The sequence below is a fragment of the Rhinolophus sinicus genome, linkage group LG04, assembly GCF_036562045.2.
Source record: "Rhinolophus sinicus isolate RSC01 linkage group LG04, ASM3656204v1, whole genome shotgun sequence".
Taxonomy (NCBI): domain Eukaryota; kingdom Metazoa; phylum Chordata; class Mammalia; order Chiroptera; family Rhinolophidae; genus Rhinolophus; species Rhinolophus sinicus.
This window is the reverse complement of record NC_133754.1, coordinates 106,224,228-106,240,220: the sequence shown is the minus strand read 5'-3', so window position 1 is coordinate 106,240,220 and position 15,993 is coordinate 106,224,228. Positions and strand designations below refer to the sequence as shown.

General features: G+C 40.4%; 1 protein-coding gene and 1 pseudogene across 5 annotated transcripts in view; both read left to right on the top strand.

Moving 5' to 3' along the window:
• IARS1 (isoleucyl-tRNA synthetase 1) overlaps positions 1-15,993 on the top strand; it is an 89,571-nt gene that overhangs the window by 66,166 nt on the left and 7,412 nt on the right. For all 5 annotated transcript variants that reach the window (XR_012495644.1, XR_012495645.1, XM_019713835.2 and 2 more), the window contains one exon: positions 14,027-14,152. Coding sequence is in view for 3 of the 5 variants with exons in the window: in XM_019713835.2 (XP_019569394.1) it covers positions 14,027-14,152 (126 nt within the window). In the remaining 2 variants the exon portion in view is untranslated. The remainder of the gene's footprint in view (positions 1-14,026; positions 14,153-15,993) is intronic.
• LOC109435771 (large ribosomal subunit protein uL11) lies at positions 12,077-12,554 on the top strand (annotated as a pseudogene).

The following is a 15,993-nucleotide window of genomic DNA, read 5'->3' as shown; positions in this document are numbered from 1 at the left end:
TCCTGAACAACAGAGAGTTTTTTTGTGTGTTTTTTTCCCCTTTCTTCCACCTTACCACCGACTCAAGCCATTGTTTCTCAGTCTAGTTGTGTAGGACACAGCTCCCTGGCCCATGCTGGTATTATGAGCCTTGCACTCCTCCCGGCTGAGGCAGTCAGTCACCAGTCATAGGTTGGCCACTCACAGTACCTCACGGCAGCTCTTGCAGGCTGCCAGCCACTCATGCTGAATGCTGGCTACTCACTCAGTGGCAGTGTACGGTAGCCCACGGCAGCACACAGCAGCTCACGCTGGCTGCCTGCCACTCACGCTGGCTGCCAGTCACTCATGGCAGCACAGGGGAGACCACGGCAGTGCACAGCAGCTCATGATGGTTGCTGGCCACCGGCTACTCATGGCAGCATACAGTAGGACTCAGGACCCCGCGGCAGCTCCACAGCAGCTCACGCCAATCTCCGGCTGCTCACGCCAGCCCAGCTCCAGGGAGAGCTGTTGTTCACAATCTTAGCTGTAGAGGGCACAGCTCACTGGCCCATGTGGGAATCGAGCCGGCAACCTCAGCGTTAGAAGCACGGCGCTCCAACCACCTGAGCCACAGGCTGGCTCCAACAGAGAGTTTATTAAAATAAAGCCTCAAGGATCTGTGGAATAATGTTTAATATTCTTGTCACTGAATTCTGGGGAAAAGAGAAGAAAGGACAGGACTGAAAAAGTATTCAAAGAAATAACGGCTGACAGCTTCCTAAATTTGGCAAAATATGTAGAACTAAAGATTTCAAGAAGTTGAGGGAAATGCATACAGGGTACACCCAAAAGAATCTGCATCAAGACATAGCATAGTCAAACTTCTGAGAACTTAAGGTAAAGAAAACATCTTGAAAGCTGAGAGATGTGTAACATCTAACTTACAGGGGTAAAACAATTTGAATAATACTGGATTTCTTATCAGAAACCATGGAGACCAAAAGGTAAAAGGACAACATTTCTGTACTAACTACCAAGAATTTTATATCAAGCAAAAATATCTTTCAGGATGAAAAGAAAATTTTTAAGACATTATCAGATGAAGGAACAGTAGAAGAATTTGTTGTTAGCAAGACTTTTCCTAAAGGAATAGCTCAAGGAAATTTGTAAAACAAAATTATACAAAGGGGAATTTTGGGACATCAGGACAGAAGAACAATGGAAAGAGCCAAACTATAGGTAAATTCAACAGACTTTCCTTCCCGAATTTTTAAAATTATGTTGGATAGTTGAAACAGAAATTAACATTTCTGTGCATGTGCAAGAAATATTTAAGGCATTGATAAATAGGGAAAAGCAAAGGGATGTAAAGGGAGGTAAGGTTATTACACTTCTCTGAAACTGGTAAAATGTCAAGACCAGTAGACTAGTAGTTATATATGTATAACGTACCACCTGGTGCAACCACTTAAAAAAAGCCTATACCAAATGATACATACAAAAACACTAGACAAAAATGGAGTTCTAAAATACATTCAGAAAACCCACAGGATGCTTGGAAAAATAAAACAGAACAAACAGAAAGCAGAAAAATAAGTTGGAAGACTTAAGCTTAACATCTTACTTAATTACACTAAATGTGAATGGTTTAAATTGGCAGAGTGTTAAAAACCACATTACCTGGGTTTCATATATAGCAGTCTTCATATGGGAGTCTTCATATATAACAGTATAGGTAGGTTGAAAGTAAAAGGCTAGAGAGAGATACCATGCAAACACTAATCAGAGTAAGCAGGAATTTCTATGTTCATTTCAATAATGATGATTTCATAACAAAGAAAGTCACCAATGACATTAAAGAATGATACAACTGTCAATCCACAAGGAAAATAAATGATCATAACTGTGTATGTACCTAACAGAGCTGCAAAATACATGAAACCAAAACTGATAAGTCTTAAAGGAGAATTATAGTTTGAGAATTGAATATACCTCTTTGAACAATTGATAGAACAGCTAGACAGAAAGTCAGAATCAACATTTATGGAATACCGCACCCAACAGTAGCAGAATGCACATTCTATTCAAGCTCCCACAGAACATTTATCAAAACACATTATAGCCTCGGCCTTAAAGCAAACGTCAACAAATTTAAGAGTTGAAATCATATAGTGTTATGTTCTCTGACCACCATAGAATCAACCCATAAATGTGTAAAAAAAAAAAAAAAAAAAAAGGATAAAAGTAAAATCTACATGCACTTAGCAGTGAAACAACATACTTCTAAATAACCCATGATCTGGGAAAAAGTATCAAAGAATCATAAATAAAACTGAGTGAAAGGGAAAATGAACATATCAAATTATGTAGAGTGCAGCTAATTTATATGTCTAAGGACTAACATTAGAAGAGAAGATTCCGATGACTAGAAGAGGTCCAAGATGGCAGAGTAGATAAATGCTGTGCTTCCCTCCTCCTGAGACATTAAAATTACAACTAAATTATAGAACAAGCAACCTGGAGAACCATCAGAAGTCTGGCTGAACAGTTTTATAACTAAGAATATAAAGAAGCCACATCATCCCTGGTAGGAGAGGCAGAGACACAAAACGAGCCAGCCCCACACCTGCATACAGCAGTTGAGAGGAGGGATATCTCAGCCACAGAGTTCCCCCGCTGCCCCAAAGGAGTGAGGGACCCAACCCCATACTGGGTTCCCCAGCCTCCAAAAAAGCTGGTGATGAAAAACATTGGGGAACCCAACCATCGGGGTGAGACAGAAAGCTGCTGAAAATCCAGACGTCCTCTTAAAGGGTCTGTGCATAGACTCACTCACTTGCAGGCCCTCAGCCTGGGCTTCATCGGAGGGATGGTGACTTGGGAGGAGTCAGAGACATAAAGGGAGAGATTGAGTTGTCTGGCTTCAGGGCAAGGACTAACGGGACATTTGCCACTTTTCCTGTGTAGATAGAGTCTTCTCATGCAGCCTACACGGGGGCACCATCTTTCCGGTGTTTAGCCCTCCCCCACATGGCCAAACCTGAATCTGTACTGGTCTGATGAGCTCTGCTCACCCCACCCCGGTGACTCCCTGGAACCCCACCTCATCCTATTCGTGCAATGCCACAGGCATATTCTCAGCCGGTAGCCAGCCCTGCCCACTTCGCATTCTTTCTTGGACAACTCCCAGGAATTTTCAGTCCACAGGTGGCTGGCAGCTAGTCTCTGAGACTTACTGTGCTCTGAGACTTACTGAGTAGCTCCAGGTTCAGCACTGCCACCAAACTAGAATCTACATTAACTACCCTGTTTCCCCGAAAATAAGCCCCAATTAAGATTTCAGACAGACGGATGCACTTAGTATGTTATGACGATGTTCCAGAAGATGACATGACTGTATTTGAATAAATGTAGATTGTGGTACATGAAAAAATAAGACATCCCCTGAAAATAAACCCTAACGGAGCAAAAGTTAATATAAGACCCATCTTATTTTCAGGGAAACACCGTAGTAAACATGACTCATGCCATCCTGGTGTATCCCTGAGATTCCACCTCACCCAACTCGCATACTGCGTGAGGCTCTGTCAGCCTCTGAGCCTTGTGGGAGCTGGCAGGCAACAGCACTCCATGGGGTTCCCTGGCCTTTTTGTGTAGCTACTGGTACTAGTGGCTTCACTCAATTCACAGTGTGGCTTATCCCATACGTGCCAGCTCCAACAAAGCAACCGACCATGGATCATTTTGTACCACCTACCAGGTAGTCCTAAGTCAAGGCAGTGGCTGACCAGGGCCTGCACTGGAGCCTCTACCAAGATGCCCCAGAACCAACATACCTATCGGTTGGCTTCAGACCATAGCGGAGCATCACACAGCACCATAAGTGGCATATACAAAGGGCAGTCTCAGCAGGTACCAGAGCTTGCTGGGACAAATCCCGCTCCATGGGGTAAGCCCCCTATACAGCAGCCATGAAGCTGTGGATGTGGACAAACCCCACCACCAGTAAGCCTGAGGGTCAATCTCACATACTGACATGCCAAGAGCAACCAAGGCTCAACTATAACAGGAGGGCACATATACCCCATACAAGGAGTATGCCTTGAGCACCCATAGCAGGTGAGTAGGGAGATTGCACCACTGGACTTCATTAGCCGTCTACTACATAAGGCCACCCAACCAAGACTGGGAGACGTAGCAGTTCTACCATAGAAACAAATCCAGAGAGGCAGCCAAAAGGAGGAAACAAATATGTCCCAAATGAAAGAACAGGAGAAAACTCTAAAAAGAACTAAACAAAATGGAAGCAAGCAACCTACCAGATACACAGGTGAAAACAATGGTTATAGGATGTTCAATTAACTTAGGAAAGAACAGATGAACTTAGTGAGAACTTCAACAAAATGATAGTAGCATTAAAAAAGACAGAAACCATTTAAAAAAACCCAGAAATAAAGAATGCAGTAACTTAAATGAAGAATGCACTTCAAGGAAACACCAGCAAACTAGATGAAGCAGAGAATCAAATCAGCAATTTAGAAGACAAGGTAGCAGGCTGGCTGGCCTGGTGGCCCAAGTGGTTAGAGCACCATGCTCCTAACACCAAGGTCTCCAGTTCAATTCCCACATGAGCCAGTGAGCTGCACCCTCTAACAGCTAAGATTATGAATAACGTTTCCCTGGAGCTGGGCTACCATGAGCAGCCGGAGGTTGGCGTGGACTTCTGTGTGTTGCCGCAGGCTGCTGTGTGCTGCCAGATCGGCCGGTGGCCAGCGTGAGTGGCCAGCATGTAGTATGAGCAGCCAAGGGCTGCTGTGTGCTGCCGACTGCCTCAGCTGGGGGGAGCGCAAGGCTCATAATACCACCAGCATGGGCCAGGGAGCTGTGTCCTACACAACTAGACTGAGAAACAACGGCTTGAACCACAGTGGGGGGAGGAGGGAGGCGGAAGAAGAGAGGAAAGACAAGGTAGCAGAAAACACCCAATTGGAAGAGCAAAAAGAAAAAGAATCTCCAAACAATGAGGATAGTTTAAGAGACCTCTGGAACAACATCAAGCATAACAACATTCTCATCATAAAGCTTGCCACAAGGAGAAGAGGAAAACCAAGGTCCAAGGATTGAGAACCTATTTGAAGAAATAATGACTGAAAACTTGCCTAACTTGGCGAAAGAAATAAACATACAAGTCCAGGAAGCACAGAGAGTCCCAAACAAGATGAATTCAAAGAGGCCCATACCAAGCTACATCATAATTAAAATGGCAAAGGTTAAAGAAAGACAGTAAAGCAGCAAGAGAAAGGCAGCTAGTTACCTACAAGGGAGCTCCCATAGATTGTCAGCTGATTTCTCAACAGGAACTTTGCAGGCAAGAAATACTCAAAGTGATGGACCTACATCCAAGACTACTCTATACTACTACTCCATCAAGGCTATTATTTAAAATAGAAGGAGAGATAAAGAGTTTCTGAGACAAGAAAAAGCTAAAGGAGTTTTGTCATCACTAAAGAAGAAATGTTAAAAGGACTTCTTTAAGAAGGGAAAAACAAAAATAAAATGGCAGTACTTATGTATCTATCAATAATTGTTCTAAATGTAAAGAGAGCAAGTGCTCCGATGAAAAGACAGGGTTGTTGAATGGATAAGAAAACAAGACCCTTATATATGTTGTCTATAAGAGACCCACTTCAAATTGAAAGACACACAGACTGAAAGTAACAGGATGGAAAAGGGTATTTTATGTGAATGGAAATGGGAAAAAAGCTTGGATAGCAATACTTACATCAAACAAAAAAGACTTTAAAACAAAGGCTATAAAAAGGGATATACATAACGATAAAGGGATCGATCTAACAAGAAGACATAATCCTACTAAACATCTATGCATCCAACAGAGGAGCACCTAAATATATAAAGCAAATATTGACCAACATAAAGAGAGAGCTGGACAGTAATACAGTCATAGTAGGGGACTTTAACACCCCATTGACATCAATTAATAGACCATCTAGACAAAACTAATGAGGAAACCAGCGGCCTTAAATGACACACTAGACCAGATGAACTTAATTGATATTTTTAGAGCATTTCACCTCAAACCAGCAGAATATATATACATTCTTTTCAAGTGCACATGGAACATTTTCCAAAATAGACCATATGTTTGACCACAAAACAAGTCTCAAGAAATTTAAGAAGATCAGCACCCTTCTCTGACCATAGTGGTATGAGACTAGAAATCAGTTACAAGAAAAAAAATGAAAAACACAAACACGTGGAGGCTAAATAACATTTTACTAAGTAATGAATGGGTCAGCAGGATCAAGGGAAGATATAAAAAGATAGTTTGACAAATGACAATGAAAACACAACAACCCAAAATCGGTGGGACACAGCAAAAACAGTCCTAACGGAAATTCATAGCAATACAGGCCTACCTCAGGATAAAGAAAAGTCTCAAATATACACTTACACTTAAAGGAACTAGAAAAAGAACATCAAACAAAGCCCAGACTAAAAGCGGAAATAGAAGGAAGTTCTATTGATCAGAGTGGAAATAAGTGAAATAGAGTCTTTAAAAAGTACAAAAGATCAGTACCAAGAGCAAGTTCTTTGAAAAGATAAACAAAATGGATAAACCTTTAACGAAACTCAAAGAAAAAAGAGAGAACCCAAATAAAACAGATATGAAAGAGGAGAAATGACAACTGACACCACAGAAATACGAAATTATAAGAAAATATTACAAACAATGATATGCCAACAAGTTGGACGATCTGGAATAAATGGATAATTTCGTAGAAACATACAATTTTTCAAGACTGAGTCGAATAGAAACAAAGATCTGAACAGACTGATAACTAATAATGAAATCAAGTCATTAATCAAAAACTCCCAACAAAAAAAAGTCCTAGACCGGATGATTTCACAGGTGAATTTTAACAAACGTTCAAAGAATTGACACCTATCCTTCTGAAAACATTCCAAAAAATTGAAGAGGAGGGGAAACTCCCAAGCTCATTTTACAAAGCCATTACCCTTATTCCAAATCAAAGATGTTATAAAAAAAAAAGAAAAGAAAATTGTAGGCCAATATCCCTGGTGAACATAGATGCCAAAATCCTCAACAAAATATCAGCAAACCAAATTCAGCAATACATTGGTCTGGCCCGGTGGCTCAGGCAGTTGGAGCTCTGTGCTCCTATCTCCAAAGGCTGCCAGTTCGGTTCCCACATGGGCCAGTGGGCTCTCAACCACAAGGTTGCTGGTTTGATTCCTTGATTCCTGCAAGGGATGGTGGGCTGTGCCCCCTGCAACTAAGATTGAACATGGCACCTTGAGCTGAGCTCCCGGATGGCTCCGTTGGTTGAAGCGTGTCCTCTTTACCACAAGGTTGCCGGTTTGACACCTGCAAGGGATGCTGGGCTATGCCCCCTGCAACTAACAACTGCATCTGGACCTGGAGCTGAGCTGCACCCTCCACAACTAAGATTGAAAGGACAACAACTTGACTTGGAAAAAGTCCTGGAAGTACACACTGTTCCCCAATAAAGTCCTGTTCCCCTTCCCCAATAAAATCTTTAAAAAAAAAAAATTCAGCAATACATTAATAAGATCATACAACCATAATAAGTTGGGATTTATTCCTGGGATGTAAGGTGGTTTCAAAACCTGCAAATCAATTAACGTGATATACCACATAAACAAAATAAAAGATAAAAGTCGTATCATCAATACATGCAGGAAAAGCACTAACCTAATCCTAAACCTTACCATAACCCTAACATTGACCCTAACCCTGACCCTGACCCTGACACTAACCCTAACACCAACCCTAACGCTAACCCTAAACCTGACCCTGAACCTGACCCTGACACTGACACTTAATCTCACTCTGACCCTGACCCTGAAACTGACCCTGGCCCTGACCCTAACCCTAACACTAACCCTAATCCTGACCCTGAACCTGACCCAGACACTGACCCTTAAACTCACCCTGACCCTGACCCTAACACTAAACCTAACGCTAACCCTAACCCTAACCTTATCATTGACCCTAACCATAACCCTCACCCTCACCCTAAACCTAAACCTAACCCTAACCCTAACATTGACCCTAACCCTAATCCTAAACCTAACCAAAAATCTAACCCTAACCCTAACCCTAACATTGACCCTAACCCTGACGCTAACCCTAACCCTAATACTCACCCTAAACTTAACCCTAAACCTAACACTAACCTTAACCCTAATACTAACATTGACCCTAACCCTAACCCTAATATTGACCCTAACCCTAACCCAGACCCTAACCCTAACATTGACCCTAACCCTAACCCTGACCCTCACCCTAACATTGACCCTAACCCTAACCCTAAATCTGACACTGACCCTGAACCTAACCCTAACGCTAACCCTAACCCTAAACCTGACCCTCACCCTCACCCTCACCCTCACCCTCACCCTGAAACTGACCCTGACCCTGAATCTGAACCTGACCCTGACCCTGACCGTGACCCTGATCCTAATCCTAACGCATCCGACAAAATCCAGCATCCATTCATGATATAAACTCTCGGCAATGTGGGATAGAGGGCACATACCTCAACATAGTAAAGTTCATATACAACAAACCGATGGTTAACATACTCAATGGGGAAAAGCTAAAAGTTTTCTTAAGATCAGGAAGAAGAGAAGAATGCCCACTTTCACCACTTTTATTCAGCATAGTATTGGAAGTTCTAGCCACAGCAATCAGACAAGAAAAAGAAATAAAAGGCATCCAGAATGGAAAGGAGGAAGTAAAACGGTCATTATTTGCAGATGACATGATACTGTATATTGAGATCCTTGAAGTTTCCATCAAAAAAACTATTAGAACTGATAAATGAACAGCCATAAAAAAAGAATGAAATTTAGCCATTTGCAACAATGTGGATGGACCTGGAAGGTATTATAATAGTGACATAAGTCAGGCTGAGAAAGACAGATACCATATGATCTTACGTGTGGAATCTAAAGAACAAAATAAACAGACAAAACAGAAAACAGACTCAAATAAAGAGAACAAACCGATGGTTACCAGAGGGGAGGGCGGCTGGGGGTCTGGGTGAAAAAGGTGAAGGGGTTAAGAAATACAAATTGGTCGTTGCTTAGGGTACAGCATAGAAAACATAGTCTTTAATGTTACAACAACTTTGTACGGTGCTAGGTTGGGGCAGGGGGAAATTACTGCATAAATATATAAATATCTAGCCACTATGCTATATACCTGAAACTAATATAAAATAATATTGAATTTCAACTATAACTGGAAAAAATAAATATTTTTTAGAAAGAAAAGATTTCAAATCAATAATCTAAGGTCCAACGTCAAGAATCTCAAAACAAAATAAAATTAATTCAAAGCAAGCAGAAAGAAGGAAAATAAGAGCAGAAATCCATGCAACTGGAAATAGAAAAATAGAGAAGATGGATGAAACAAAAATGTGGTTCTTTTATAAAAATGAATAAAATCAATAAACCTCTAGCAAGACTGATATAGAACAAAAGGAGACACTAATTACCAATATCAGGAATGAAAAAGGTTATCAATACAGACTACACAAATCAAAAAGATAAATACTATCAATAACTCTCCATACCTAAATTTGACAAATTGGATGAAATGAACCAATTTCTTAAATAGCACAAACTATCTCGATTCACCCAATATGAAATCAGTAATTTCAGTACCCCCCAGCTAGTAAGGAGATTGAATTCGTAATTTAAAAACTCTCAAGAAATCTTCAGGCCCAAGATTTAGCTAGAGAATTCAACCAGGCATTTTAAAAACTTAACACCAATTTTACACAGATTCTTCCAGAAAATAAGAGAATGAACACTCCACTAACTCACTGTTTTAAGGTAGTGTTGACACTAACACCAGATACAGACAGTACCACAAAAAGAAAACTGCAGACTAATATCTCTCATAGATATCATTTAAATTGGCAGAGTGATAAAAAAAAAAAAATACATATACAAAGAATTATGTATCGTGACAAATGACTTTTCTTTTTTCAGTTATGCAAGGCTGGTTCAATATTCAAGAGCCAACATGTAATCTGCCATATTAACAGGTTAAAAGGTTGCATGATTATACCAACTGTTAACAAAAATTTTCAGAAAATTCAGCATCCATTCATGATTTTTAAAAATCTGTCAGAAAAACAGTGAGGAACTTCTCTCTATTGCAAGTCAACTTGATAATGAGCATCTACAACATAAACCTACAGCTAACATTATCCTCAGTGGGAAGAGATTGAATATTTTATACCTAAGATCGGAACCAAGGCAATGGTGCCTATTCTCAGTACTCTTACTCAGCATTGTAGTAGAAGTTCTTGCCAGTGGAATATCGCAAGAAAGAAAAATAAAAAGCATTCAAATCAGAAGGGAAGAAAAAAGCGTTCCCTGTTTAAAGATGACATGATTGTCTACATAGAAAAATCCCAAGGAATCTACAGATTGAGATGTCTCGTAGGACCCCTCCATTGATTTGCACCAGCACCAGCTGTTTCCAGGATGGTCATGTGTTCTTTTGGAGCTGTGATAATGCCTCAGGCTATATGTGGTCCCCTAAACTGCACAAATTCAATGATGTGTGACGTGTGAGCTGATCATTACATGTAACATCCTGGCCATGTTGGATGGAGGCAGTGAGGTGAACCTGTGAAATGAGTCAGTTGTTGGATGGGCAATGGATGTGCATGAGTGATGTCAACACCGCCAGGGTTCTGTGTCAGCTTCAGTCACAGGGCGGGCAGAATAAGCAGACAAAACAGATTGGGCCAAGCTCCCCCATCTGGTGGCTCCGGTACTGCACTTTTTGAGGCCAACGGACCAAACAACTGGGAAGAATAGCTCCCAACTCCAACAAGATTATTTCCCCAAGAATAGTTAGTGGTTCCCACATGCAACCATAGATTAATCATCTGCATTAAAATGATTTAATTTGGTTTATAGTTTACTATCTTGCTGAAAGCGCTCATGAGGGGAAAAAACTACAAATTATCTTTAAATTTATTTGAAAGTTTCTTTTGGCAAGTTTTGTATGTCTTTTTGGTTCAAGCATTAATTGGGGAATTTTGTTTCCAAAGTAATTGAGTACAATCATATTGCTTATATAATAAAACTTTAATAAAATTAACACGATATAAGATATACAAAAATCTAATTTTTGTATACTAGCAATGAGCACATGGAAAATGAAATTTAAAATGTAATACCATTTATAGTTGCCCAAATAAAGGACACATAAGTATAAATATAAGAAAACACGTAACAGGACTTTTATGCCAAAAGATCTAAATAAATGGAGAGATGCTCCATGGAAAGTTCAGTACAGGAAACACATCAGTTCTCCCCAAATTAATATACATGTTTAACTCAATTCCTATCTAATCTCAGCAATATTTTTTGTAGCTATAGACAAAATTATTCTAAAATTTATCTGGTAAGGTAAAGGAAATAAAATAGCTAAAACAATTTTGAAAAATAAGGACATAATGAGAGAAATCACTCTACCCAATTTCAAGACATATCTGAAGACTCTGTGGCATCAACATAGAATAGACATTTAGATCAGTGTCACAGATAAAGAACACAGAAATAGACCCACAAAATGTGGCCAAATTCTTTTTGAGAAAGAAGCAAAAGCATTTCAATTGAGGAGTCTTTTCATTGTATGACACTAGAGCAATTAGATACCCATACACACACACAAAAAAAATGTCCTTCACCTAATTTTTACTCTTCATACAAAAATTGGCACAAAATGGATCACAGACTTAAATGCAAAATATTAAAATGTAAAACATTTAGAAGGAAATAGGAGAAAATCTTTAGGATTTAGCACTAGTCAAAGAGTTTTTAAGACTTGACACCAAAACCCATTCCATGAAAAGAAAAACTGATAAATTGAACTTCACCAAAATTAAAAATCCTGCTTTGTAAATGATCGTGTAAAGGATGAAAAAACAGTTTTCGGCTTTCAGCGCAGAGGAGGCCACGGTGCAACTTTCTTTGGTCACCCCGAATCCAGGTTCATCCAACACCAGCTGCCTCCATCATGCCACCGACATTCAACCCCAACGAGATCAAAGTCGTATATCTGAGGTGCACTGGTGGGGAAGTCGGTGCCAGGTCTGCCCTGGTCCCCAAGATCGGCCCCCTAGGTCTGTCTCCAAAAAAGGTTGGTGATGACATCGCCAAAGCAACCGGTGATTGGAAGAGTCTGAGGATCACAGTGAAACTGACCATTCAGAAATGACAGGCCCAAATTGAAGTGGTACCTTCTGCCTCTGCTCTGATCATCAAAGCGCTCAAAGAACCGCCAAGAGACAGAAAGAAGCAAAAAAACATTAAGCAAAGTGGGAATATCCCTTTTGATGAGATTGTCAACATTGCCCGACAGATGCGGCACCGATCTTTAGCTAGAGAATTCTCTGGAACCAGTCTTAGGGACTGCCCAGCTTGTGGGCTGCAATGTTGATGGCCGCCACCCTCATGACATCAACAGTGGTGCAGTGGAATGCCCAGCTAGTTAAGACTACAAAGGAAAACATTTCAATTTAAGATCGTTTGGCAACCAGTGGGGGGACAAAAAGGGTGAAATGAAAAAACAAAATACAGACAAGGAGATCTTTGCAAACTGCATATCCAACAAAGGTAGTATCTAGGATATATAAAGAACTCACAAAACCCAACAGTGAAAAGAAAATCCTGTTAGAAAATGGGAAAGGCATGAATAGACATTTACCACAGAGAATAAACAGATGACAGGCAAGCACATGAAAATATGCAACATCATTAGTCATTAGGGAAATACAAATTAAAATTACAATGAGATCACTACACACCTATCAAAATGGCTAAAATAAAAAGTAGTAACAATACCAAATGCTGGTGAGTATGTAGAGAAACTGGATCTCCCATATATATTACTGCTAGAAATGTAAAATGGGACAGCCACTCTGGAAAACATTTAGCAGTTTCTTTAAAAACTAAACATGTGCTTTCCACAGTGGTCCAGCAGCTGCACTTCTGGTTATTTAGTCCAGAGAAATGAAAGTTTATGTTCACCAGGAAACCTCTACCCAAATGTTTATAGTAGCTGCATTCATAATAGCCAACAACTGTACACAAGTGATGTTCTTCACAGGTGATGTTTGAACGAACTGTGGTGCATTCACACCATGGAACACAGCTCAGCAATAAAAGGGAACAAACCTTTTATTAACGTAACCCCGTGGGTAAATCTTTACAGATTTATTCTGAGTGAAAAAAAGTCCATTGCAGAACGGTATATACTGTATGATTCCACATACATAACAGTTTTGAAATGAGAAAATTATAGAAATAGAGAATAGATTGTTTGCTAGAGGCTAAATAAGGAGTAGGGGCAGGAGGGAATTAGGTGTGGATTATAAAGGCAACACGAGTCTTGGGATCAGACTGCTCAGTCTTGACTACGTCAATGTCAATACCCTGGTTGTGATATTGTACTATACTTTTTACAGGATGTTAATTGGGGTAAACTGGGCAAGGGGCCCAGGAAATCTCCATTATTATTATTATTATTATTATTATTATTATTATAACTGCATGTGACTGTGACTCTTTAATGAAATCTCAAAATAAAATGTTTAAATCAATAAAGTAAATATCTGTGGTTAAATCTAAGGTATATGATAAATCAATATCAAGGGTCATTTGAAGGTATTATTTTTAAATTAGATAATATTTTTGACTGCTGAACTCTAGGGATTTATAAATGGTGCAAAATGAAAACTGAGGGTCACAAAGACAAAAGTTTGAATTGAGAAGATTGCCCGATGGGTTCTATGCCTGAACTCATCTACCCAGGATTGCCGAAGCACACACTGAGAGCACTTAGAAAGCCATAGTATATACTTAGAAAGCCGAGCTTGAGCACCCAGTTTCCCTTCACTTGTTACTCCAATTTAACTTTTTTCTTCCGTTGTACTTAAATATAAGTGACAAATATGTGACTTTTTAGGTGGCGTATTGCTTCTGGAAAATCCAAAAGGCGATAATAGGTTGGACCTTTTAAAGCTGAAGAGTGTTGTTACTAGCATTTTTGGTGTGAATGATGCAGAGCTGGCTGTCTTCCATGGTGAAACAGGTATGTGAGAAGTTGCAGGACACCCATGGCCTTTGACACGAGGCGGACTTGTGAATATGGTAATTTGATAGCAGTTATGCCCCACAGCCTTTGCCTTCCTGCTGAGTGTGCATCAGCGCACTGTCTCTGCACCTTTGCACTGTGTGACACAGCTGAAAGCACACTGGGCTTATTAGGAGGCGAAAGCTCCAATCCTACCCTCTCACCTCCTAGCCATGTGATGGGTTCTGGGCTTCAGAGACTTTCTTGGTGAGTTTTAACTTTATTAAACTTAGTGCCTGCATCTTGCTAAATCCAGATTCTCAGTAAGGTAAGCCTAAATAAAATTTTTAAAAATTGTAAGTACATTCTTTCCCCATCATGGGTTAAAATGTGAGACACATCTTGCAAAAAAAAAAAAAAAAAAAAGACATGTTGGAGTCCTTACCCCAGTACCACTAAATGTGGCCTTCTTTAGAAATAGGGTCATTGCAGAGTTAAGGTGAGGTAAGGTGAGCCCTGCTCCAACATGACTGGTGTCCTTATAAGAAGACAGCCATGTGAAGACATGGACACACAAGGAAAACACCGTGTGATGACAGGCAGACTGGAATTGCACAGCTGCAAGCAGAGAAACACTAAAGGTTGCTGGGAACCTCCCGTAGCTAGGGAGAGGAAAGGAAGGGTCCACCCGCAGGTTTCAGAAGGGAACATGGCTCTACTAACAACTTGATTTCAGACACTAGCCTCTGAAACTGAAACAATACATTTCTGTTGCTTTAAGACCCCTAGTTTACAATTCTTACAGCAGCTCTAGGAAAGTAATACACTCATCTTATGAATCCAAATGTTCATTTTCAGAAACTTTTAAATAGAGAAAATAAAAATGGCCAATAAAGGAATACCTGCTGAACCTCAATAGTAAAAACCACAGGGAGGTACTATTACTTGCCACCAGATTGGCCAAAACTAGGAAAATTTTTCAGTATTAAATGTTGTCGGGGGTATTATGTAAGAGGAACTCTAATTCACTGCTCGATTGTAAATTGTTAGAACCACCATAGAAAACCATACGCTATCGTACCCGTTAACGGGTGAAGAAGGGAAGCAAACGTGATGTGGGAGAAACCAGGGAAGCAGAGGTCTGGAGGAGGGTGCTTAGTTGGAGGATCTGGCCAGGATCCTCCCAGGGGAGCTGGTTTGTAAATCAGTGGAAGGTTTGGGTCTCCACCTGAAGTCGCTGTCGGATGAGAAAGAGGGGACATCAAGGGCAGACTGGAAGTCATACCTGTCTGGCCACATCTAACACCCACCGTCAGGACATGCAGAAGTAGCTCTGCATGGTAACTGCTCGTGCACCTGGCCCAGGAGTCGGAAGAGCACAGAACGTGTATGGGCTGCTTGCTGGCCCCTCTGACCCCCTGAGTAACAGCCTGTGAAGGCTGCATGGTGCCAGGACCCCACATTGACCTTTTGAACATAATGGTTGTAACTAAACTGCCTTCCAAATCCTGTGCACCTTTCTCTATGGTCACCTCTAACCCAACCCAACAAGGTCAGTCAGAAAGTTCTGGGAAACTTCTAGCTTAGCTAAGTTAACAGTAAAACTATTACAGTCCACTCCTTGTGATTTTGGCATCTATACTAGGCTCTGTAAACTATATCTAACTTACAGATAGGACCATCATAAAATAAAAAAATTCTTTCAACTGAAAACATGTTACCCATGTTTGGCTAACTTGTTACCCAAAACTTCATAAAAAGTCACCTTACCCATCTTTAGGTGACGTTGATTTCTAGCCTGAGTTACATTTTCCCCATTACTGTCCTTTACTGATAATGTAGTTAACTTCTGTTAATAT